This window comes from Salmo salar, chromosome ssa15 (assembly GCF_905237065.1).
Source record: "Salmo salar chromosome ssa15, Ssal_v3.1, whole genome shotgun sequence".
Classification (NCBI taxonomy): domain Eukaryota; kingdom Metazoa; phylum Chordata; class Actinopteri; order Salmoniformes; family Salmonidae; genus Salmo; species Salmo salar.
The window spans coordinates 3,017,136-3,040,813 of NC_059456.1; the positions used below are offsets into that span (position 1 = coordinate 3,017,136).

The following is a 23,678-nucleotide window of genomic DNA, read 5'->3' on the forward strand; positions in this document are numbered from 1 at the left end:
GAACAAGGTAGTTAACCCACTGTTCCCCGGTAGGACGTCATTGTAAATAAGAATTTGTTCTTAACTGACTTGCTTAGTTAAATAAAGGTTAAATAAAGTAAAATAAGATATATCTCAACATAAAACATTTGATAGTCGTTTAAAATTATTACTGTTATTCACTGCTTTGCTTGCTGTAGTTCTATAGGTATCTTAAAGAAAATTATTATGCCATATTGGGGTTCTCTGATATGATGCCCATAAATGGAAGAGACTTGGATGACGTTATTTCTGCACTCAAGAGAAAACATTACATTTTAACAAAATACTTTATTTCACTTTCTGTTTTACTCTTCCGTTGAGTTAAAATGGAGGCCACCATATTTAGTAATCTTTGCTTCAAGATTCAGTGGAAGCTAGAGAGAGGTGAATGTTAACCTTTCACTGCCAAGCACTCTTGGCATGGTCATTTACAAAAAGACAAGGATGAAGAAAAATCTAATTGAAAAGCCAGGCATGTATATTAAGCCTACCTACCACTGTACACATCTCCAAGTAATCAACAGTTCTAAAGCCAAACTAAATATATTCAAAGATAAGTGCTCTAAAACACACAAATAAATAAACCCTAACAAAAACTCAAAGTCTGCAATAAAGCTAGCTACGACATCTGTCATGTGTGTTTTGTTAATAAATGTTTCAAATAAATCAATGTGTCAGGTCCAATTCCATTTCAATATAAGTCACTTGTTCAGATATAGAATCAGACAGGAATTGGGATGGAATTTGCCCCCTCCCCCGAACTCACTGAGGCAAAACAGTAATGAATAATACCAGAAATTCATTGATATGAAAACTACAGTCATTACCATAAGAAACAATAACAGATACAGTGACAGTCAGACATTTAAAACCAATGAACGCAAACTTCTTCTGTTCTGTCCTGTACGTGATCACAGTTTTTAAGTAAGGCAGGAGGGCCGGACAATGTTAGAAGTCCTGTTATTGGAAAGTCAGCTCTGTCAATGACAAAAGGCGGGAGGTGAATGTATCAGAAGTCTCTGTACTGTGATTAGAGTGTCAGCTCTGTCGATCCCAAATCACTGTCGTATTCCTCTATGACCACGTCCTCCTCCTCCAGAAGGGCTGAGGTGGTAGTGGGCTGAGGCTGTGAGGCAGGGAGGTCTCCATCTGGTCCCCCAGCCCCTGGGCCCTGGCTGCCTGGTAGGAGAGGCTCCAGGGAGGGATCCCCCTGGTCTCCTGTCTCCCCAGAGAGGGTGCCCGAGGTTGGGTCGACAGATGAAGACACGAGCCCCCCCCTCCTCTTCCTCACTGTCCAACTCCAGCAGCCCTGGGTCTTTGTCTGTCAGAGCCTCCAGTTTCAACCTGGACAGATGCAGAGAGAGAGGAATACACATTTTTTTAAAAGGAGGTCAGTGGCATAGAAAATACAGAAGACAACTTCCCACTATGGTGCAAATATAGTAAAAGATTGCTTATTGGTGATGTACCTGCCAGGCAACTTTCTGCGGGAAAGACAACCCACGTCCTGAATGAAGGCTATCTGAGCTGTATGGGAGAGACAGAAGGAAAGGGAGGGGGACAGAAAGAGAGGGACAGGGAGACATGGAAGGGGAGAGGGAGTCAGACGTGTTAGTACTGGGCTGTAACAAAAACCTGCACACCCAGTAGGTGGAGACCCCTTTACTGTTCTAACACAATACTCCAATTAGACTTGCATAACATGCTACAGGTGGGTTATCTTAGTAGCATGCAAGCTAATCAAACCTGCCTGGTGGCTCGTTTCCTTAATAGCAACCTTGATTAAAGCCCTCAAACGGAAACTGAATGAAGAACAATGATATTCATTAAGACATAGTGTACATGTCACTGACATCGACAGTAGGGGTGTGGCAACCTGGCCATACCTGTAAATTGACAGTTGATAGTGGGTTATATGCCTAAATAGATTGTTGTTAAAATACCCATCTGCAAGTTTATAGACCAAAAAAACCTGCAGATTATGAGCAGCGTGGAGGGGTGCGTGTCTGTGTCCTCGACTTGCAGCGGCTGTTTGCCGTCACTAAATCAGAATGCTCATGGGCAGTTCATATTTTGTCCCTAATATCGCCCCGCTACGGTATCAAACGTCACCATTTGATTTATCATAGTACCAGGCTAACATGAGGCAGCATCGATATAAATGATCAGACCTTAAAACATGCGAGGAGAAGTGATCGGGTGAAATTATGAAGCAAAGAGAGTTGACCATGCCTAAAATTAACACCAGTCACCTGGCAAATGTGGGTTGATTTTGGCATTGGTCCGTAAGATGTCTATTTCACCAGCCACGTTGGTTGGTGGGTGGTCAGGGCTCCACAGTGTGAGCATTTCACGAGCATTTGTGATTTAAAAAAAAAAATAGTCAAGTATGATCACATTTATAGTAAAATAAATGCTGCAGAGGCTGATTTGTTTCATAGCTGGAAAAATGTAATTGCACAAAGAACTACGAATCCTTTATCCTAATCGGACCTCCCGCTGCAACACTGCCTGGCAGGCGGCTGTGCGCACGTGAACAGCGGAATGAAATATACATTTTTAGAAGAGCTGCTTACAGGCATAAAAGTTTGTCTAATTTAATCCCGTAGCAGACAGAGCTCAAGAATAAAAAGGACATCCTGTTTAGAACTTCCAGACGTCCTGAGACACCAGACCCGGTCTCAGAGACAGCCAACTCCGGAGATCCTGTCCATCTCCACTCGGTTAGGTAAAGCTGCTTTCAATTTTCCTTTTTTGTACCTTACTTTTGTAATAATCTCCAAGGCTCTCTAAAATGTTAGAAATTGTGTGCATCTAGGACATGGGTTGGAAACAGGTGGCCCACAGGTCCAAAACGGCCCGCAAGTGTTATTTTATGCCCCTAAAAGTGTGTCACCGGGAATGAGTTTAATTTAGGAAATCCGTTCCCTAGTTTTCCCACAAATCATATAAATAAATATGTTATCGTGTCTCAATGTAATCAAGGTATGAAATTGTTATTTTCAAATACAATCTCTTTTGGGGTATAGTTGGTCAATTTATGTTGTACAAATTATTTGAATTATCTTGCAGCCCCTGACCACCCGCGCCGACAAAAAAAAGAACAGGCCGTGGCTGAATCTAGTTGCCTACCCGCCGTAGGGAAATTCAGATGGCTGACTGAGGACCTTTTTACTGAACAATGTGTTTGTTTTCTATCATTGTGTTTTGCGCTATGTGTACTGATGTGTGTACTGATGTGTGTATTGATGTGTGTACAGATGTGAATAGATGCGAGTATTGATGTGTACAGATGTGAATATAGATGTGTGTATTGATGTGAAGATAGACAGATAGATGTGAATATTTTAGAAATGTATGTATACAGGGCTCATTTGGAAACTATCAAATAAAAGGTTCAACAAAGATGAGGATGTTTCTGTTCTGGTAATCTATTTCTATACTCTGTGTGTGTGTGTGTGTATAATCTTTCATTCTAAGGTTGTAGGGCAATGCAGGTCACGTCACGTGTGTGTCTAACCTGGATTCCTCAAGGGGTTGCTGAGCTGGGCGAGGTAAGGAAGTAGCTCTGTCTGGAGACTAACAGGCGTCAGGCAGAAACTGATGAAGAGAGACTGGGCAGCCTGGCAGTTCTCGCGGTACTGAAATCACACACACACACACACACACACACGGACATCAGAAAGTCCCCTCATGTTACTGGTAACAACCCCAATGTATGTGTGAGTGTTTCCATCATAACCTTCTGATCTTTCACCATATCTTGACCAGTAGCAAGTTTGTGTGAGTGACTGTGTAAGCATGCACGTGCACGTGTGTGTGTGTGTGTGTGTACATAAGTGTTTGTGTGCGCTTATGCGTGTTAAAGTTACCTTCTTGTTGACCAATAGCCAGTTGGGTTTGTGTAGGGGTCTGAAGCCGCCAGCCACGTGACCAGAGTTGGAGTGTAGAAGACCTCTGGTGGCGACAGAAGAGCCGTACTCCCCCATGGTGCTACGAGACTACACACACAATGACACTGCCTGCTAGCCGGGAAACGTTTTGCAACAGTAACTCAATAAGCATATGCATTGCTTGTGATATGATACCAGTGGGGCATCATATGAAAAACTTGACTATGGGACATTGTGCCAGTACTCAATGTTAGATATAAATATTTCATAGCCTCATGGTCCTGGCATTTTGACATCCAAGTGCTCGATGTTGTCATGTACATTTGGACAATGGTGTTTTTTCTATTCTTTAAAACCAGGAATTTTATTGGTTTGTGAACAGTTCTACTCACGCTGCACTTGTGCAATAAGGATAAAACACAACTCTATAAAGGAACTGGGAAAGCAGTTGTCATTCTGAGAAATAAGGCAGGCAACTTGATTTCAACATCTGAACAAAGTGGACAGGCTGGCATGCTGATCAAACAGAGACTGACAGAATGGTGTGTTCACAATTCAACTGTTCCGTCTTGTTAGCTAGCAGGCTGGTCAAACAGAGACTGACAGAATGGTGTGTTCACAATTCAACTGTTCCGTCTTGTTAGCTAGCAGGCTGGTCAAACAGAGACTGACAGAATGGTGTGTTCACAATTCAACTGTTCTGTCTTGTTAGCTAGCAAATAGATCTGAAATGGACTAAACTAGAAATATAAAGATTAGCTGAATGTTGATGAGACCTGTGTTAATTGTCTATATTGCCTGCTACATGCAGTCATTCATTATTAGTGAATGTGCATTATGCATGGTTCTGGTAAAACATTGTTTTTATAAAAAGCCCATTTTCAGAGACTAGAAAGCCAGATCAGTGATTATTGCAAAGAACGCTGGTTAAAACTATTTTGATCAAATAATTACATTATTAGTGGGTGTTATGATTGTGGAAGGCTTATATTTAGCCTAGGTATAACTTCACAAACCCTGAATTAATTAGATTATTACTGACTGTTTGAAATGTAGTTTATTTGACCTTTAAATTGTACAACAAAGGCAAATGTAGAGAAAATGTTATGAAACAAAAAAATTGAGATATAGAGAGAGATATATATATATATATATATATATATATATATCTCTCTATATCTCAATTTTTTTGTATATATATATATATATATATACTGCTCAAAAAAATAAAGGGAACACTTAAACAACGCATCCTAGATCTGAATGAAATAAATAATCTTATTAAATACTTTTTTCTTTACATAGTTGAATGTGCTGACAACAAAATCACACAAAAATAATCAATGGAAATCCAATTTATCAACCCATGGAGGTCTGGATTTAGAGTCACACTCAAAATTAAAGTGGAAAACCACACTACAGGCTGATCCAACTTTGATGTAATGTCCTTAAAACAAGTCAAAATGAGGCTCAGTAGTGTGTGTGGCCTCCACGTGCCTGTATGACCTCCCTACAATGCCTGGGAATGCTCCTGATGAGGTGGTGGATGGTCTCCTGAGGGATCTCCTCCCAGACCTGGACTAAAGCATCCGCCAACTCCTGGACAGTCTATGGTGCAACGTGGCGTTGGTGGATGGAGCGAGACATGATGTCCCAGATGTGCTCAATTGGATTCAGGTCTGGGGAACGGGCGAGCCAGTCCATAGCATCAATGCCTTCCTCTTGCAGGAACTGCTGACACACTCCAGCCACATGAGGTCTAGCATTGTCTTGCATTAGGAGGAACCCAGGGTCAACCGCACCAGCATATGGTCTCACAAGGGGTCTGAGGATCTCATCTCAGTACCTAATGGCAGTCAGGCTACCTCTGGCGAGCACATGGAGGGCTGTGCGGCCCCCCAAAGAAATGCCACCCCACACCATGACTGACCCACCGCCAAACCGGTCATGCTGGAGGACGTTGCAGGCAGCAGAACGTTCTCCACAGCGTCTCCAGACTCTGTCACGTCTGTCACGTGCTCAGTGTGAACCTGCTTTCATCTGTGAAGAGCACAGGGCGCCAGTGGCGAATTTGCCAATCTTGGTGTTCTCTGGCAAATGCCAAACGTCCTGCACGGTGTTGGGCTGTAAGCACAACCCCCACCTGTGGACGTCGGGCCCTCATACCACCCTCATGGAGCCTGTTTCTGACCGTTTGAGCAGACACATGCACATTTGTGGCCTGCTGGAGGTCATTTTGCAGGGCTCTGGCAGTGCTTCTCCTGCTCCTCCTTGCACAAAGGCGGAGGTAGCGGTCCTGCTGCTGGGTTGTTGCCCTCCTACGGCCTCCTCCACGTCCCCTGATGTACTGGCCTGTCTCCTGGTAGCGCCTCCATGCTCTGGACACTACGCTGACAGACACAGCAAACCTTCTTGCCACAGCTCATATTGATGTGCCATCCTCGATGACCTACACTACCTGAGCCACTTGTGTGGGGTGTAGACTCCGTCTCATGCTACCACTAGAGTGAAAGCACCGCCAGCATTCAAAAGTGACCAAAACATCAGCCAGGAAGCATAGGAACTGAGAAGTGGTCTGTGGTCCCCACCTGCAGAATCACTCCTTTATTGGGGGTGTCTTGCTAATTGCCTATAAGTTCCACCTGTTGTCTATTCCATTTGCACAACAGCATGTGAAATTTATTGTCAATCAGTGTTGCTTCCTAAGTGGACAGTTTGATTTCACAGAAGTGGGATTGACTTGGAGTTACATTGTGTTGTTTAAGTGTTGAGCAGTGTATATATATAGTGAAATCGGCCATGTTTGATTTTTAGGCCATAATGCCCAGTCCTAGTGCTACTCACGCTCCATTCGGCAGTGAGGAAGTCAGCATCAGACAGGTACTCTGAGGCCCGGGCCACATCCTCCACATCAGAGAAGAACTCCAGGTAATTCTGCTGTAGGTACAGGCTGAAGAACTCTCCTGACATGTGGGAGCGTTCTACTACAGCCTGATAGGGGAGAGGGAGGTGGGGGTTATACGATGACACATTAGGTCTGTCTATGTGTTGGTCTGTGTTGTACCTCTGGGTCCACCAGTAGCCTGTCTCTGTGGTGCTCTGAGAGGTGTGCAGGCAGACTGGGTCCTTGGGAACCTTCTGAACCCTCAGGGCTCTCCCCTGTCAAATCATAAAACACACCAGCCAATCAAAATCCATCCACTTCAACAGAGCCCCTCCTCCCAGCAATGTAACATTGTGGAACATTACTGGTATAATTGTGACGAACAGAGCTGTTCTGATTCCTTATTCTACATGTCAGAGACGCACGTTTGTTCTCTATAATACATCTCTATCTGAATGTTCCGCAGTGTTGTATCCCTGCTGAATCTAAATGCTATGAAAAGGCTTCCTCTCCATCTCTCTATTCCGTTCACACTGGACAGGTAAAAGCCATTTCCCTGATGGGCAGTACATGGTGAAAGCCTATTTCCCCCTGACGTCACTCACTCTTGCAGTAGAGGATCTTGCCGAGTGCTCTGAAGAGAAAGAGGGAGGCGTCTTTCCCCCCTATCGCCTGCTCCTTGTCCCGCCCCTCTGCGTCTTTGGCCTTCCTCTTCCCACGCGTTGCCTTGACAACGGCTCTCCCCGACGAGGTCGCCGTGGCCTTCCCCCTTTCCACCGCCCAGAACCCCTTCTTCATAGACTGGTCTGGAACATTAGAACCGTGGAGAACAACTTTTACAGGTGGTTCACTGACTTTAATATATGAATTACTTCAGCAGTTCATCAGTAGACTACTGGTCTGTTATTACCTTTCAGTCAGCGGTTCATCATCAGTAGACTACTGGTCTGTTATTACCTTTCAGTCAGCGGTTCATCATCAGTAGACTACTGGTCTGTTATTACCTTTCAGTCAGCGGTTCATCATCAGTAGACTACTGGTCTGTTATTACCTTTCAGTCAGCAGTATCATCAGTAGACTACTGGTCTGTTATTACCTTTCAGTCAGCGGTTCATCATCAGTAGACTACTGGTCTGTTATTACCTTTCAGTCAGCGGTTCATCATCAGTAGACTACTGGTCTGTTATTACCTTTCAGTCAGCGGTTCATCATCAGTAGACTACTGGTCTGTTATTACCTTTCAGTCAGCAGTTCATCATCAGTAGACTACTGGTCTGTTATTACCTTTCAGTCAGCGGTTCATCATCAGTAGACTACTGGTCTGTTATTACCTTTCAGTCAGCGGTTCATCATCAGTAGACTACTGGTCTGTTATTACCTTTCAGTCAGCAGTATCATCAGTAGACTACTGGTCTGTTATTACCTTTCAGTCAGCAGTTCATCAGTAGACTACTGGTCTGTTATTACCTTTCAGTCAGCGGTTCATCATCAGTAGACTACTGGTCTGTTATTACCTTTCAGTCAGCAGTTCATCATCAGTAGACTACTGGTCTGTTATTACCTTTCAGTCAGCAGTTCATCAGTAGACTACTGGTCTGTTATTACCTTTCAGTCAGCGGTTCATCATCAGTAGACTACTGGTCTGTTATTACCTTTCAGTCAGCAGTTCATCATCAGTAGACTACTGGTCTGTTATTACCTTTCAGTCAGCGGTTCATCATCAGTAGACTACTGGTCTGTTATTACCTTTCAGTCAGCAGTTCATCATCAGTAGACTACTGGTCTGTTATTACCTTTCAGTCAGCGGTTCATCATCAGTAGACTACTGGTCTGTTATTACCTTTCAGTCAGCAGTTCATCATCAGTAGACTACTGGTCTGTTATTACCTTTCAGTCAGCGGTTCATCATCAGTAGACTACTGGTCTGTTATTACCTTTCAGTCAGCGGTTCATCATCAGTAGACTACTGGTCTGTTATTACCTTTCAGTCAGCGGTTCATCATCAGTAGACTACTGGTCTGTTATTACCTTTCAGTCAGCGGTTCATCATCAGTAGACTACTGGTCTGTTATTACCTTTCAGTCAGCAGTTCATCATCAGTAGACTACTGGTCTGTTATTACCTTTCAGTCAGCAGTTCATCATCAGTAGACTACTGGTCTGTTATTACCTTTCAGTCAGCGGTTCATCATCAGTAGACTACTGGTCTGTTATTACCTTTCAGTCAGCGGTTCATCATCAGTAGACTACTGGTCTGTTATTACCTTTCAGTCAGCGGTTCATCATCAGTAGACTACTGGTCTGTTATTACCTTTCAGTCAGCGGTTCATCATCAGTAGACTACTGGTCTGTTATTACCTTTCAGTCAGCAGTTATCATCAGTAGACTACTGGTCTGTTATTACCTTTCAGTCAGCAGTTCATCATCAGTAGACTACTGGTCTGTTATTACCTTTCAGTCAGCAGTTCATCAGTAGACTACTGGTCTGTTATTACCTTTCAGTCAGCAGTTCATCATCAGTAGACTACTGGTCTGTTATTACCTTTCAGTCAGCAGTTCATCATCAGTAGACTACTGGTCTGTTATTACCTTTCAGTCAGCAGTTCATCATCAGTAGACTACTGGTCTGTTATTACCTTTCAGTCAGCGGTTCATCATCAGTAGACTACTGGTCTGTTATTACCTTTCAGTCAGCAGTTCATCATCAGTAGACTACTGGTCTGTTATTACCTTTCAGTCAGCAGTTCATCATCAGTACACTACTGGTCTGTTATTACCTTTCAGTCAGCAGTTCATCATCAGTAGACTACTGGTCTGTTATTACCTTTCAGTCAGCAGTTCATCATCAGTAGACTACTGGTCTGTTATTACCTTTCAGTCAGCGGTTCATCATCAGTAGACTACTGGTCTGTTATTACCTTTCAGTCAGCAGTTCATCATCAGTAGACTACTGGTCTGTTATTACCTTTCAGTCAGCAGTTCATCAGTAGACTACTGGTCTGTTATTACCTTTCAGTCAGCGGTTCATCATCAGTAGACTACTGGTCTGTTATTACCTTTCAGTCAGCAGTTCATCATCAGTAGACTACTGGTCTGTTATTACCTTTCAGTCAGCGGTTCATCATCAGTAGACTACTGGTCTGTTATTACCTTTCAGTCAGCGGTTCATCATCAGTAGACTACTGGTCTGTTATTACCTTTCAGTCAGCGGTTCATCATCAGTAGACTACTGGTCTGTTATTACCTTTCAGTCAGCGGTTCATCATCAGTAGACTACTGGTCTGTTATTACCTTTCAGTCAGCGGTTCACATCAGTAGACTACTGGTCTGTTATTACCTTTCAGTCAGCAGTATCATCAGTAGACTACTGGTCTGTTATTACCTTTCAGTCAGCAGTTCATCATCAGTAGACTACTGGTCTGTTATTACCTTTCAGTCAGCAGTTCATCATCAGTAGACTACTGGTCTGTTATTACCTTTCAGTCAGCAGTTCATCAGTAGACTACTGGTCTGTTATTACCTTTCAGTCAGCAGTTCATCATCAGTAGACTACTGGTCTGTTATTACCTTTCAGTCAGCAGTTCATCAGTAGACTACTGGTCTGTTATTACCTTTCAGTCAGCAGTCATCATCAGTAGACTACTGGTCTGTTATTACCTTTCAGTCAGCAGTTCATCATCAGTAGACTACTGGTCTGTTATTACCTTTCAGTCAGCAGTTCATCATCAGTAGACTACTGGTCTGTTATTACCTTTCAGTCAGCAGTTCATCATCAGTAGACTACTGGTCTGTTATTACCTTTCAGTCAGCAGTTCATCATCAGTAGACTACTGGTCTGTTATTACCTTTCAGTCAGCGGTTCATCATCAGTAGACTACTGGTCTGTTATTACCTTTCAGTCAGCGGTTCATCATCAGTAGACTACTGGTCTGTTATTACCTTTCAGTCAGCGGTTCATCATCAGTAGACTACTGGTCTGTTATTACCTTTCAGTCAGCAGTTCATCAGTAGACTACTGGTCTGTTATTACCTTTCAGTCAGCAGTTCATCAGTAGACTACTGGTCTGTTATTACCTTTCAGTCAGCAGTTCATCATCAGTAGACTACTGGTCTGTTATTACCTTTCAGTCAGCAGTTCATCAGTAGACTACTGGTCTGTTATTACCTTTCAGTCAGCAGTTCATCATCAGTACACTACTGGTCGGTCGTAGTCTATTACCTGTCCTGGCTAAAGAGGCCGGTTTCTCTGACACAGATTAAGCCTAGTCCTAGACTTAAAAAAAAGCTCTTTAAAATGTATAATTTCCATTGAATATGCTTCTTAGTCCAGGACTAGGCCATGTGTCTAGGAAACCAAAAACCCAAAAGCTCTACGTGTGTTACAATGCTAAACGGTTAGGAAGCTATTGATTTTAGACCAGTGGTCAGCAGGATTAGGAGCAGCAGGTGACTGACCACTGAACCGTTGTGTGGCGTTTATGGGTGCGTGGCGCCCTCACCTGTGAGACAGGAGAACTGCAGGCTGTTGATGGCACTGCGGATGTCCCCAGAGGATCCTGAACACAGCAGCTCCAAAGCTGCTTTGTCAGGAACACACATCTTTCCTCCACTCTGTGAACACACATTATTATTATTAATATATATATATATATTTTTTTTTAAACATTTAACCTTTATTTAATTAGGCAAGTCAGTTAAGAACAAATTCTTATTTACAATAACAGCCTACCGGGGAACAGTGGGGTTAACTGCCTTGTTCAGGGGCAGAATGACAGATTTTTACCTTGTCAGCTCGGGGATTCAATCCAGCAACCTTTTGGTTACTGGCCCAACAATCTAACCACTAGGCTACATACACTCCCATGCATACAAAGACATGTTGTTTTACCTTTACTGCCTGTACAGACACAATCCGGCTCAGAACCTTCATCATACTGGTGGGAGCCACAGGGTTAAAACTGGAAACAGAAGAAGGAGGCCACTGGGTTAGAGAAAGATAACCTGTCAACAATCTACCTGATGTCGCTAATGTTCACTTCCTCCTGTACATGTTTAGGGGACAGTGGGCAGTGTGTTGGGTTAGTGTACAGAGTTTACTGTAAAGTACCTGATGTTGCAGACCCCCAGCTCTTCCTGTACATGTTTAGGAAACAGCAGTCTGGAGCTGCTGTCTCCACTCAGACTGTCAGACACGATGAACAGCAGGGGACGCCGGCACGTCTTCACAAACCGCCTGACAGAGGAGGAATATGTACATACACACACAAATTAATACAGAACAAAACCTCAGTATTAATATCTTCTGCAGCCACAGTGAGTCGCTCAAAACACGATGAGCTCACCTCAGAATATCATGCAGGCACCCAGGCTGCCTGTAGAACTGGTTAGGAAAGTCCTGAGAGCGTGCGAGAGCGAGAGAAAAAGAAAGAGAGAAATTAACACCAGATACACAAATGATTAACTCAATGTCAAGAAAGAAACTTCAAAAATACGTAAAGCTTTTATTACTACTGTAAACATTTAAGTGCAGTGTTGTTGTGGCAACGATACTGTATTTTTTATATTTTTTGGCAACAATACTGTCTGTAAGTACTAAGTAGGTAGTGTACTGTACCTCCACCAGTATGAGCTTCCTGTCTGAGTCCGAGGCCCCTCCCTCTCCGCTCATCTGCAGGCGGTTGTACTTGTTGGCCCTGAGAAGGAACTCCTGGAACAGGCCTGTTTGAGAGCTGCCATAGAAACCATTGAACCTCGAGTCTGGGGAGGAAGGAAGAAAACGGTAAAGTTCATGTGATTATGTGTTGGATGTACGCTGGCAATCCAACTGTTATTTGTCCAATGACCTTTATTGCGTCAACTTCTTGAACATACAGTACAATAAAACGAATGACCAACAAAAAACTAAAACGGGAAAACACAAAATAGAGGTACTAGCAGGTTTGGTCCAGACAGACCTCTGGCCTGTTTAGGAGGGTGCAATGTTACAAAAATGTACTAAACAGATAGGATAGTTTGTTATGTAGAATAAGGAATCATGTCAGCCCCACACAATCCATTTCTATCTGCAACGTTCAGAAACTTTTACAGCACTGAATACACACCAGGTTTTTCTCACCTGGGTCGAAGGTCTGTCTGTAAGTGTCAGGGTCTGAGCGGTCTGCGCTGGGTCGGTACTCTGAGAGGCTGGAGGGGTTGCTCCACTCCTGTACCCTGTAGCCCAGTTCCTGGGCCAGAACCTGCACTGTAGCTGACTTCCCACACCCCGACGGACCGGTCAGCAGCAGGACAGCGCCACCCTGTGGACATGAGGGCACAGTAAAATTTGAGTACTGAGAGCTTTCAGAAAACTTGTGTTTAGATTAGATTTCATAGAAATGGGAAAATGTTTGGGGTGGGGTGGTGCAATAAAATGTGCTTGTGCACAATATATATATTTAATATTTATTCCAATTTTTCATGGGGTTCTGTTGGTATAAATGAGCAGTAGGTCATGTTTTAGCTTTGATTTGGTGTATTATTCTCAATTGAAAACATAAATATTCATAATTTGAAGTGATAAAAGTGTCTCTAAAACTGTGATGAATGCATAGTGCCAAAACAGTGATCTATTGCCATCTTTTGAGCTTTAAAAACATCAGAGCCAAACCTTTGCAGTCTTGGGGTCCACATGTACTCTCATCCAATCCTCCACCTCTTCAATCTTCTTTTTGTGGACGGCCAGTTCAGCCTACACAAGGCCAAACAGAGATAAGTGTGTGATGAAATTCACAACTTCACTCCAGTGGGGTCTGGTGGTCTAGTCTTTCCCCCAGGATGGTTACCTGAGAGTGGGGTTTGTGTGTGTCCACCCAGGGCTCATCCTGGTCCCCCTGTGCAGGCTCTGTGGAGGTAGAGGTCTGGAGCTTGGAGGCGTTGGGGTCTGCCCTCCTCTTACGGAGGCGTTTGCTGCTGTTGGGGTCGGTGCTGGACGGCCGGGCCTTGCCAACCCAGGTACCTCCAGAGGGGGCTACGCCTCCAATGCCTGAGGAGAGCGAGAGGTTGGCATTGCCGAGGTGTTCACCGAATGATGGCTCCACCCAACGATCCAGCTGGGGGGAGAGAGATGTTAGTGAAGTGACAGTGCATCCTTACGTGCTAGCGATCTACTTTGAACTCGCTCACAGACCCGAATCCACACTCGCACACCATGAACTCACTTTATTTGAGGCTACTTTTCCTCTCAGATAAAGTTTTGACATCATAAGATGTGGTACTTCACATTGACAAAAGGAGCCAGCTGGTCAATGCAAGACTGAGGAAGATGGAATAGAAAACAAACATTAGCTTATATCATAACGAATGCAGAAAAGACTAGCTTAGCTAGCTAACGTAGCTACCTAGCGCTAATTCTACGAACGTTTGCTAGCGATTGAGTTTGCTACTGAGTAATAGTTATCTACGTGGCATAACTAAGTAAGAATAAGGTCGATTACGTCCCCAGAGCTACAATAGTAGCTAACACATCCAACGTTTCGAATAGTCTAGCTAACTCCAGTTGGCAAACAAGTTAACAAAGTAACGTTAAGCTAAAGTTGCTAGTTAGTTAGCTACCGACGCAGAATTCACTTCTCACGCACAAACCTAGCTAGATAAACGAAACAAAGTAAGCATACCTTTCTTGGCCATCCTCTGAAGTAATTCCAAAACTTTGAAAGTCACATGTATTATAACTTAACTTTGTAAACAGAAACGCAAATACATAACAAACGTCGATTGAAAACACCACAACGGGGAACGTTTTCCCTTTAAAATCGAGGTCCTTTCGGCAACGCGGCGCGCAATACTGACGTCACAACACTCACAGGGGGCGCGTGTTCTCTCCAAATACACGATTCACGAAGCTTTGTTGTATTTTACTCATAAGTAACTTTGATTGAGTGGTTTACTGATTGTTACAAATTGTCTGGTTTTGTTTTAAAAAAAGTAACCAACAAAATAGGATAACTTTACGAGTTCTAAGGTACCTGTATTTGGTCACGTGCAGAGCACGCAAGGCGAGGAAAAACAGCGATGAAAATCATGAAGCGACCAAATATTCTACTGACAGGTAATGTTAAACAAGTCCCCATCCAACGAGTTAACTATCTATTTAACTATCACCGTCTACCCGCCTCTATAACGATATTTAATTTGTAAGTGTATAGACCGTCCAGGGCGGTTATGTGCTTGTGGTTAGCCAATGATGCACCACAAATAAGCTCGAAAGATGCTGCGTGGTCGAAATTCCTGTCTGGTAACGTTAGCTAGCTACTAGTATGTGATGTACCTAACAACCCCCTTCGTAACTTTAGCATCATTCACTTTCAAATGGTTTGCATAGATACCACATTTAGAAATATAAATTGTATGATGTTTGGAACGTAGTTGCAGATGTACAACGGCGAAATAGGTTAAAATTGAGGTAGCTACCTACCTAGTTAGCACGTTGTTTATAATGATTATGCCGTCCTGACAGGCACCCCTGGCGTAGGGAAGACCACCCTGGGAAAAGAGCTTGCCCAGAGGACAGGACTAACCTATGTCAATGTAGGCGACCTGGCACAAGAAGGTAAGAAGACACACTAGGGGTCTATTCATTAGTCTGATCCCGCTGCAAAACGTTTTGCAATGGAAACCGTTAACTCCAAACGGAAAATGTTTTGCAGCGAAAACGAGTTTCTATTGGTCAGTTAGGCCTCTCCCCGTTCTTTGCATTTGGATCATAAAGGGTTACTGTTGCGGGGAAAAAAACGTTTTCCAAACGTATCCTGACTAATGAATAGACCCCAGATGACCAAGTGCATAAGGGTACTCTAGCTACTGTCTCTTCAGAAAGTATTCACACTCCTCGTCTGTTTCCACATTTTGTTGTTACAGCCTGAATTTAAAATGGATGAAATTGAGAGAAAAACATTGTCATTGGCTTACACACAACACCACATAATGTCAGTGGAATTATGTTATTTTACATTTTTACTAATTGATAAAAAGTGAAAAGTTTAAATTTCTTGAGTCAATAAATATTCAACCCCTTTGTTATGGCAAGCCTAAATAAGTTCAGGAGGGAAAATGTGCTTAATAAGTCACGTAATAAGTTGCATGGATGCACTCTGTGCGCAATAAGTGTTTAACATGATTGTTTAAATAACTCTCTGTACCCCACACATACAATTATCTGTAAGGTCCCTCAGTCGAGCAGTGAATTTCAATCACAGATCGAACCACACAGACCAGGGAGGTTTTGCAATGCCTCGCAAAGAAGGGCACCTATTGGTAGATGGGTAAACATTTTTTAATAAGCAGACATTGAAATATCCCTTTGAGCATGGTGAAGTTATTAAAGATACAGGCGTCCTTCCTAACTCAGTTGCCGGAGAGGAAGGAAATGTCTCAGGGATTTCAACATGAGGCCAGTAGTGACTTTAAAACAATTAGAGTTTAATGGCTGTGATAGAAAAAAACTGAGAATGGATCAACAACATTGTAGTTACTCCATAATAATAACCTAATTGACAGTGTGAAAAGAAGGAAGCCTGTACTGAATAAAAATATCCTGTTTGCAACAAGGCACTAAAGCTTTGTGGCCAAGCAATTAACTTTTTGTCCTGAGTACAGTGTTATGTTTGTGCAAATGCAACACATTACTGAATACCACTCTCCATTTTTTTTCAAGCATTTATTTATTTCATCTTTATTTATTAACCCGTTGAGAACAAGTTCTCATTTACAACTGCGACCTGGCCAAGATAAAGCAAAGTCGTGCAACAAAAACAACAACACAGAGTAAAACAAATGTACAGTCAATAACACAATAGAAAAATCTATATACAGTGTGTGCAAATGTAGAAGAGTAAGGTAGGCAATAAATGGGCCCTAGAGGTTAAAATAATTACAATTTAGCATTAACACTGGAGTGATAGATGTGCAGATGATGATGTGCAAGTAGAGATACTGGGTGTAAAAGAGAAAGAGGACAAATATAATAATATGGGGATGAGGTAGTTGGGTGTGCTATTTACCGATTGGCTGTGTACAGGTACAGTGATCAGTAAGCTGCTCTGACAGCTGATGCTTAAAGTTAGAGAGGGAGATATAAGGCTTCAGTGATTAAAAAAAATTAAAAAAAATTGTTCCAGTCATTGGCAGCAGACAACTGAAAGGAACGGCGGCCAAAGGAAGTGTTGGCTTTGGGGATGACCAGTGCAATATACCTGCTGGAGCGTGTGCTATGGGTGGGTGTTGCTATGGTGACCAGTGAGCTGAGATAAGGCGGGGCTTTAGCTAGCAAAGACTTATAGATGAGCATAGTGGTGGCTGCGTCATGTTATGGGTATGCTTATAATCAGACTGGGGAGTTTTTCAAGATAAAAAAGAAACGGAATGGAGCTAAGCACAGGCAAAATCCGAGAGGAAAACCTGTTACGTCTGCTTTCCACCAGACACTGGGAGATTAATTCACCTTTCAGCAGGACAATAACCTAAAACACAAGGCCAAATCTACACTGGAGTTGCTTACCAAGACAGTGAATGTTCCTGAGTGGCCGAGTTATAGTTTTGACTTACATTACCAGTCAAACGTTTGGATACCTACACATTCCAGGGTTTTTCTTTATTTGTACTATTTTCTACATTGTAGAATAATAGTGAAGACATCAAAACTATGAAATAACACATATGGAATCATGTAGTAACCAAAAAAGTGTTAACCTGTTAGGGCTAGGGGGCAGTATTGACACGGCCGCATAAAAAACGTACCCGATTTAATCTGGTTACTACTCCTGCCCAGTAACTAGAATATGCATATAATTATTGGCTTTGGATAGAAAACACCCTAAAGTTTCTAAAACTGTTTGAATGGTGTCTGTGAGTATAACAGAACTCATATGGCAGGCCAAAACCTGAGAAGATTCCATGCAGGAAGTGGCCTGTCTGACAAGTTGTGTTTCATCTTGGCTCTTTTTATTGAAGACTGAGGATCTTTGCTCTAACGTGACACTTCCTACGGCTCCCATAGGCTCTCAGAGCCCGGGAAAAAGCTGAACGATATCGAGGCAGCCTCTGGCTGAAACACATTATCGCTTTTGGCAAGTGGCCGATCAGAGTACTATGGGCTTAGGCGCGTGCCCGAGTCGACCGAATGCTTTATTTTCTTTCGTCTGTTTACCTAAACGCAGATTCCCGGTCGGAATATTATCGCTTTTTTATAAAAATTGATTTTAAACAGCGGTTGACATGCTTCGAAGTACGGTAATGGAATATTTAGAATTTTTTTGGTCACGAATTGCGCCATGCTCATCACCCTTATTTACCCTTTCGGATAGTGTCTTGAACGCACGAACAAAACGCCGCTGTTTGGATATAACTATGGATTATTTTGAACCAAACCAACATTTGTTATTGAAGTAGAAGTCCTGGGAGTGCATTCTGACGAAGAACACCAAAGGTAATAAACATTTTCTTATAGTAAATCTGACTTTGGTGAGTGCTAAACTTGCTGGGTGTCTAAATAGCTAGCCCTGTGATGCCGGGCTATCTACTGAGAATATTGCAAAATGTGCTTTCACCGAAAAGCTATTTTAGAATCGGACATATCGAGTGCATAGAGGAGTTCTGTATCTATAATTCTTAAAATAATTGTTATGGTTTTTGTGAACGTTTATCGTGAGTAATTTAGTAAATTCACCGGCAGTGTTCGGTGGGAATGCTAGTCACATGCTAATGTAAAAAGCTGGTTTTTGATATAAATATGAACTTGATTGAACAAAACATGCATGTATTGTATAACATAATGTCCTAGGGTTGTCATCTGATGAAGATCATCAAAGGTTAGTGCTGCATTTAGCTGTGGTTTGGGTTTATGTGACATTATATGCTAGCTTGAAAAATGGGTGTCTGATTATTTCTGGCTGGGTACTCTGCTGACATAATCTAATGTTTTGCTTTCGTTGTAAAGCCTTTTTGAAATCGGACAGTGTGGTTAGATTAACGAGAGTCTTGTCTTTAAAATGGTGTAAAATAGTCATATGTTTGAAAAATTGAAGTTTTTGCATTTTTGAGGTTTTTGAATAACATGCCACGGGATTACAATGGCTGTTACGTAGGTGGGACGATTTGGTGCCACCTACCCTAGAGAGGTTAAACAAATCAAAACATATTTTATGTTTGAGATTCTTCAAAGTAGCCACCCTTTGCCTTGATGACAGCTTTGCACACTCTTGGCATTCTGTCAACCAGCTTCACCTGGAATTCATTTCAATTAACAGGTGTGCCTTGTTAATTTGTGGAATTTCTTTCCTTCATAATGCGTTTGAGCCAATCAGTTGTGTTGTGACAAGGTAGGGGTGGTATACAGAAGATAGCCCTATTTGGTAAAAGACCAAGTCCATATTTAGGCAAGAACAGCTCAAATAAGCAAAGAAAAATGACAGTCCATCATTACCTTAAGACATGAAGGTCAGTCAATCTGAAAAATTTCAATAACATTTAATGTTTCTTCAAGTGCAGTCGCAAAAACCATCAAGCCCTATGATGAAACTGGCTCTCATGAGGACCGCCACAGGAATGGAAGACCCAGAGTTACCTCTGCTGCAGAGGATAAGTTCATTGGAGGTAACCCAAATAAATGCTTCAGAGTTCAAGTAACAGACACATCTCAACATCAACTCTTCAGAGGAGACTGTATGAATCAGGTTTTCATGGTCGAATTACTGCAAAGAAACCACTACTAAAGAAAACCAATAAGAAGAAGTGACTTGCTTGGGCCAATAAACACGAGCAATGGATATTAGACTGGTGGAAATCTGTCCTTTGGTCTAATGAGTCTTTGGTTCCAACCGCTGTGTCTTTGTGAGATGCAGAGTCTATTTATTTAGAATTCAAGGCACACTTAACCAGCATGGCTACCACAACATTCTGCAGCGATAAGCCATCCCATCTGGTTTGTGCTTAGTGGGACTATCATTTGTTTTTCAACAGTACAATGACCCAAAACACACCTCCAGGCTGTGTAAGGGCTATTTCACCAAGAAGGAGAGTGATGGAGTGCTGCATCAGATGACTTGGCCTTCACAATCACCCGACCTCATCCCAATTGAGGTGGTTTGGGATGAGTTGGACCCGCAGAGTGAAGGAAAAGGAGACAACAAGTGCACAGCATATGTGGGAACTCCTTCAAGACTGTTGGAAAAGCATTCCTCATGAAGCTGGATGAGAGAATGCCATGAGTGTGCAAAGCTGTCATCAAGGCAAAGGGTTGCTACTTTGAAGAATCTCAAATATAAAATATATTTTAATTTAACACTTTTTGGGTTACAGGATTCCATGTGTTATTTCATAGTTTTGATGTCTTCACTGTTATTCTACAATGTAGAAAATAGTAAAAAATTAAGAAAAACCCTTGAATGAGTAGGTGTGTCAACTTTTGACTGGTACTGTATGTAAATCTGCTTGAAAATCTATGGCAAGACCTAAAAATGGTTGTCTAGCAATGATCAGCAACTAATTTGACAGAGCTTGAATAATTTCGAAAATAATAATGGGCAAATGTTGCACAATCCAGGTGTGAAAAGCTCTTAGCGACTCAGACTCACAGCTTTAAATCACTGCCAAAGGTTTGACTTGGGTGTGAGTACTTATGTAAATGAGATATTTCCTATATTTCTCTTCAATACATTTGCTAAAATTCCTAAAACATATTTTTACTTTTTGGTGAGGAAAAAAAACAGATTTAATCCATTTTGAATTCGGGCTGTAACACAAAAGTGGAATAAGTCAAGGGTATGAATACTTTCTGGAGCCACTGTATCTGTCATAACACTACCCCATCACAACTCATTGTGTTTTCCCATGACGGGAGTATAAATAGGCCTATCTATCTAATTAGAAGTTTTGAAGACCGTACTGATGACGTTGTTTGTCTTGGTCTCTTCAGGGCAGCTGTTTGATGGATTTGATGAAGAGTACCAGTGCCCAGTGTTAGATGAAGACCGGGTGAGTCTTGTTTCATCTAAAACAGTCTGAGTGTTTTACATGAAATAAGTCTATTCACATCATGACAAAGCCTGTGTAATTTAGGTACTGCAGTTACCCGCCACACAACTTGTGTGTGTTTGTTTCCCCTCGCTGTTTTAAGGCTGACTGTTTTATTACCTTGTTCCAGGTGGTGGATGAGCTGGAGGATAAGATGGGGGACGGAGGGGTGATAGTGGACTACCACGGCTGTGACTTCTTCCCAGAACGCTGGTTCCAGATTGTCTTCGTGCTCCGTACGGACAACACCAACCTCTACAGCCGGCTGGAGGGCAGGTGGGGTTTCTCCTGGCCAATTGAAAAAGCTTTAACGGTGTATTTGCTAGACGTGGTGAACACGGACTACATTATCACTGCTGTGCTGTTTTCCAAATGGGCTACAGACACTGAGCCTGTGTGTGCCTCCTTACTTTTTTTTTTATTTTCATACTATCGTGCTAACCTAAATCTTTTTGCGCTGGCTCTGAGGTTTTATTTGCTCATCGTGCTTTCAGCATCTATGGTTGGCGCGTAAACAGGCCAGTGGATCACAACCCAGTATGGCTCGGCTCAGTAGTCTAAAAAGGGTCTCTCTCTCCCTCTCTCCTACCACTCGCTGACATGCTCCTCCCTTTCCTTCTCCTTCATGGGGGGGGGCTACATAGGGAAGTGTTTTGTACAATCTCTTATTTCTCTCTGTGTACCCCCGAGAGAGAGATCAAAACTCTTCCCTGGTAAGACCCTATGGAGTATTCAGAAAGCTCTAACACATGTGTATTTTTCTCTCTCTCTTTCTCTCTTTCTCTCTCTCCACAGGGGCTACACAGGGAAGAAATTGCAGGACAATGTCCAGTGTGAGATCTTCCAGACCATCTATGAGGAGGCCATGGAGGCCTACAAGGAGGAGATTGTCCACCAGTTGCCCAGCAACGAGCCTGAGGACCTGGAGCGCAACCTGGAGCAGGTAGTCCAGTGGATAGAGCAGTGGGTGAAGGACAACAACTAGCACGGACACAAACCCTAGAAACCAAAACAGTGCATGGCTGGAATCTTCTTCATACTAGAAAAAACATACCAATGGACTCTTGTTTGTTGAAAAAAAATAAAAAATCTATATGCCTTTAACTTATAGCAATCACACACATACTAGGATAGTACTGAGGCTTTAAATCCTGGTCCTGGTTTTGGTTTGAGCACAACATGTATCACACCTGATTCTGAATTGATCAACCAATCATTGAGTTGTTGAAATAGGTGTGATAGTCTTGGACTGGAACAAAAATATGCCCCAGGTCTGAAAACGAAATTCATCTAGCATAGTTGACAACATTGATGACATAAAATTGGTAAACAGTTCACTCTTATTGTAGACATGTTTACAGTCTAAGACGTGGACAAGCATGGTTACTTCACTGAGCAGAGGCCCAGTGTAATGATAATAAATATCTACGTCTCAAATGAGCCTGTTTGCTATATAGTGCACTAATTTTGACCAGGGCCTAGGACACTGGTCGACGGTAGTGCACTATATGTGGTAACTGGTGTCAGTTGGGATGCACCCATTGGCTGTGTTTATTCCCTTCTTGGACTGTATGGTTAACCACACCTTCATTTAGGATGAAAACTAGAACAGTAAAGCATGTTTGGATACTGACTTGCGTTGCAAGAGCTGTTCATGTACAAGCTAGATGTCATGAAACGCCATGTCATCACAAGATTTGGGCAGTATTCAAGTCCAAATGCATGCGTCACTATATCTCTACTCCTAAGGGAGATGTTTTGTCATTTTAGAGTCTTAAGGATGGGCAAAATTTAATGTGTATTAGTTAGATGCATGCTGCATTTTCTTGTGGCATAGATTGATTTAAAACTGATTTCAATTTATTGCATTCCAATGGTTAATCTACATTTAAAAAAAACGTGCCTTTTGGTTAAATGAGTCTTTTTTGTTTTACTTTTTTTTTGTTTTTCAATAGTATTATCTTCTTAAATTCATAATTTCTTGTAGACATTGGTAGTCATAAACCTAATCATGTCATTCAGATTTCAACAACACTTAATATTGCAGGAATTATGTTTTTGCCAGGAGTTTTTTTTCTTTCATTTTAGGTTTCATATTTCCGTTTTATTTTGAAAAGATGCATGAAACATTTCATTTTGTCGTCATACAGCTAGTATTTCCATGAAATACTCACAGGTTTTAACAGTAGACAGTGGTCGTTTTTGTATGGCTAAAGCTTTATACTGTACAAGGAAGGAATGATGGTGGAACAACATAATAAAGAATACAAATGCATTTAAGATGAACTGGTGATTTATTGGATCTGTAGCTAAAGGCCAGGGGTGTCAAACTCATTTTGCCCTGGAAGCTGCATTCGGTCTCAGACGAGGTCCGGATTGGTTAAATTTCCTCACCATCAAAAAGTTTGGAGAATTTTTTGAAGTTCCCTGATTGTTGGACTTTCATTTCGGTGATTATTAGCGAGCTGATGAATGTAGGTCCATTATAATATCTACACAGGGATAATCTCAATCGCATACCCCGCGCCACCTTTTCTTGACTCCTCATAATCCATTGGAGGAGAAGGTCAGAGGGGAGGGACCTCTGTTTAGATTTGGTTTCGTCATTTAAGTAAATTGTTGTTTTTACTCAAAACCACCAGTAGGCTGGATTGGACCCCCACACCCCTGCTATGAACTAAACTGAGCTTTTCTATTGATGTGCTGCATCTGTAACTGAAATAGCCAGCTGGAGGAGCAAGCCTAGTCTGCAAAAAAAAAGTGTAAAATGCAAATTAGAGTAACGGCAAAAAAGTTGCAATTAGTAGTCAAAAGGGCCAAGGGGGGTTTCAGATC

General features: G+C 42.2%; 2 protein-coding genes across 3 annotated transcripts; one reads left to right on the forward strand and one right to left on the reverse strand.

Annotated features, from left to right (window-relative positions):
* Window positions 1-289: 289 nt before the first annotated feature.
* rad17 (RAD17 checkpoint clamp loader component) lies at window positions 290-15,375 on the reverse strand. 2 transcript variants are annotated; one of them, XM_014143407.2, is made up of 17 exons: window positions 15,250-15,375; window positions 13,994-14,088; window positions 13,619-13,885; window positions 13,444-13,524; window positions 12,913-13,093; window positions 12,412-12,554; window positions 12,140-12,192; window positions 11,905-12,030; window positions 11,686-11,755; window positions 11,297-11,408; window positions 7,404-7,604; window positions 6,979-7,073; window positions 6,759-6,905; window positions 3,894-4,022; window positions 3,542-3,662; window positions 1,491-1,548; window positions 290-1,365 (listed from the first exon to the last, which is right to left on the reverse strand). In XM_014143407.2, exons 2-17 carry the CDS (start codon window positions 14,036-14,038, stop codon window positions 1,080-1,082), a joined length of 2,115 nt encoding a protein of 704 aa, XP_013998882.2. In that variant the 5' UTR covers window positions 14,039-14,088; window positions 15,250-15,375; the 3' UTR covers window positions 290-1,079. The 2 variants fall into 2 exon arrangements, with proteins under 2 accessions (XP_013998882.2, XP_013998881.2); XM_014143406.2 differs by lacking the exon at window positions 15,250-15,375 and adding an exon at window positions 14,450-14,732.
* Window positions 14,612-23,123, forward strand: ak6 (adenylate kinase 6). Its single transcript, XM_014143408.2, has 5 exons — window positions 14,612-14,883; window positions 15,292-15,384; window positions 20,746-20,804; window positions 20,974-21,119; window positions 21,639-23,123. Exons 1-5 carry the CDS (start codon window positions 14,847-14,849, stop codon window positions 21,826-21,828), a joined length of 525 nt encoding a protein of 174 aa, XP_013998883.1. The 5' UTR covers window positions 14,612-14,846; the 3' UTR covers window positions 21,829-23,123.
* The last annotated feature ends 555 nt before the right edge of the window (window positions 23,124-23,678 follow it).

What these genes read in the sequence shown, in the direction of transcription:
- rad17 (XM_014143407.2), bottom strand. Translation starts at nt 14,038, where the DNA reads ATGATGTCAAAACTTTATCTGAGAGGAAAAGTAGCCTCAAATAAA. An exon ending in GAAAAGTAGCCTCAAATAAA is followed by an intron (nt 13,886 to 13,993) that starts GTGAGTTCATGG and finishes CTCTCCCCCCAG; the next exon opens with CTGGATCGTTGGGTGGAGCC. An exon ending in TGTCTGTACAGGCAGTAAAG is followed by an intron (nt 11,409 to 11,685) that starts GTAAAACAACAT and finishes GTGTGTTCACAG; the next exon opens with AGTGGAGGAAAGATGTGTGT.
- ak6 (XM_014143408.2), top strand. Translation starts at nt 14,847, where the DNA reads ATGAAAATCATGAAGCGACCAAATATTCTACTGACAG. An exon ending in AGGCGACCTGGCACAAGAAG is followed by an intron (nt 15,385 to 20,745) that starts GTAAGAAGACAC and finishes TGGTCTCTTCAG; the next exon opens with GGCAGCTGTTTGATGGATTT. An exon ending in CAGTGTTAGATGAAGACCGG is followed by an intron (nt 20,805 to 20,973) that starts GTGAGTCTTGTT and finishes ACCTTGTTCCAG; the next exon opens with GTGGTGGATGAGCTGGAGGA.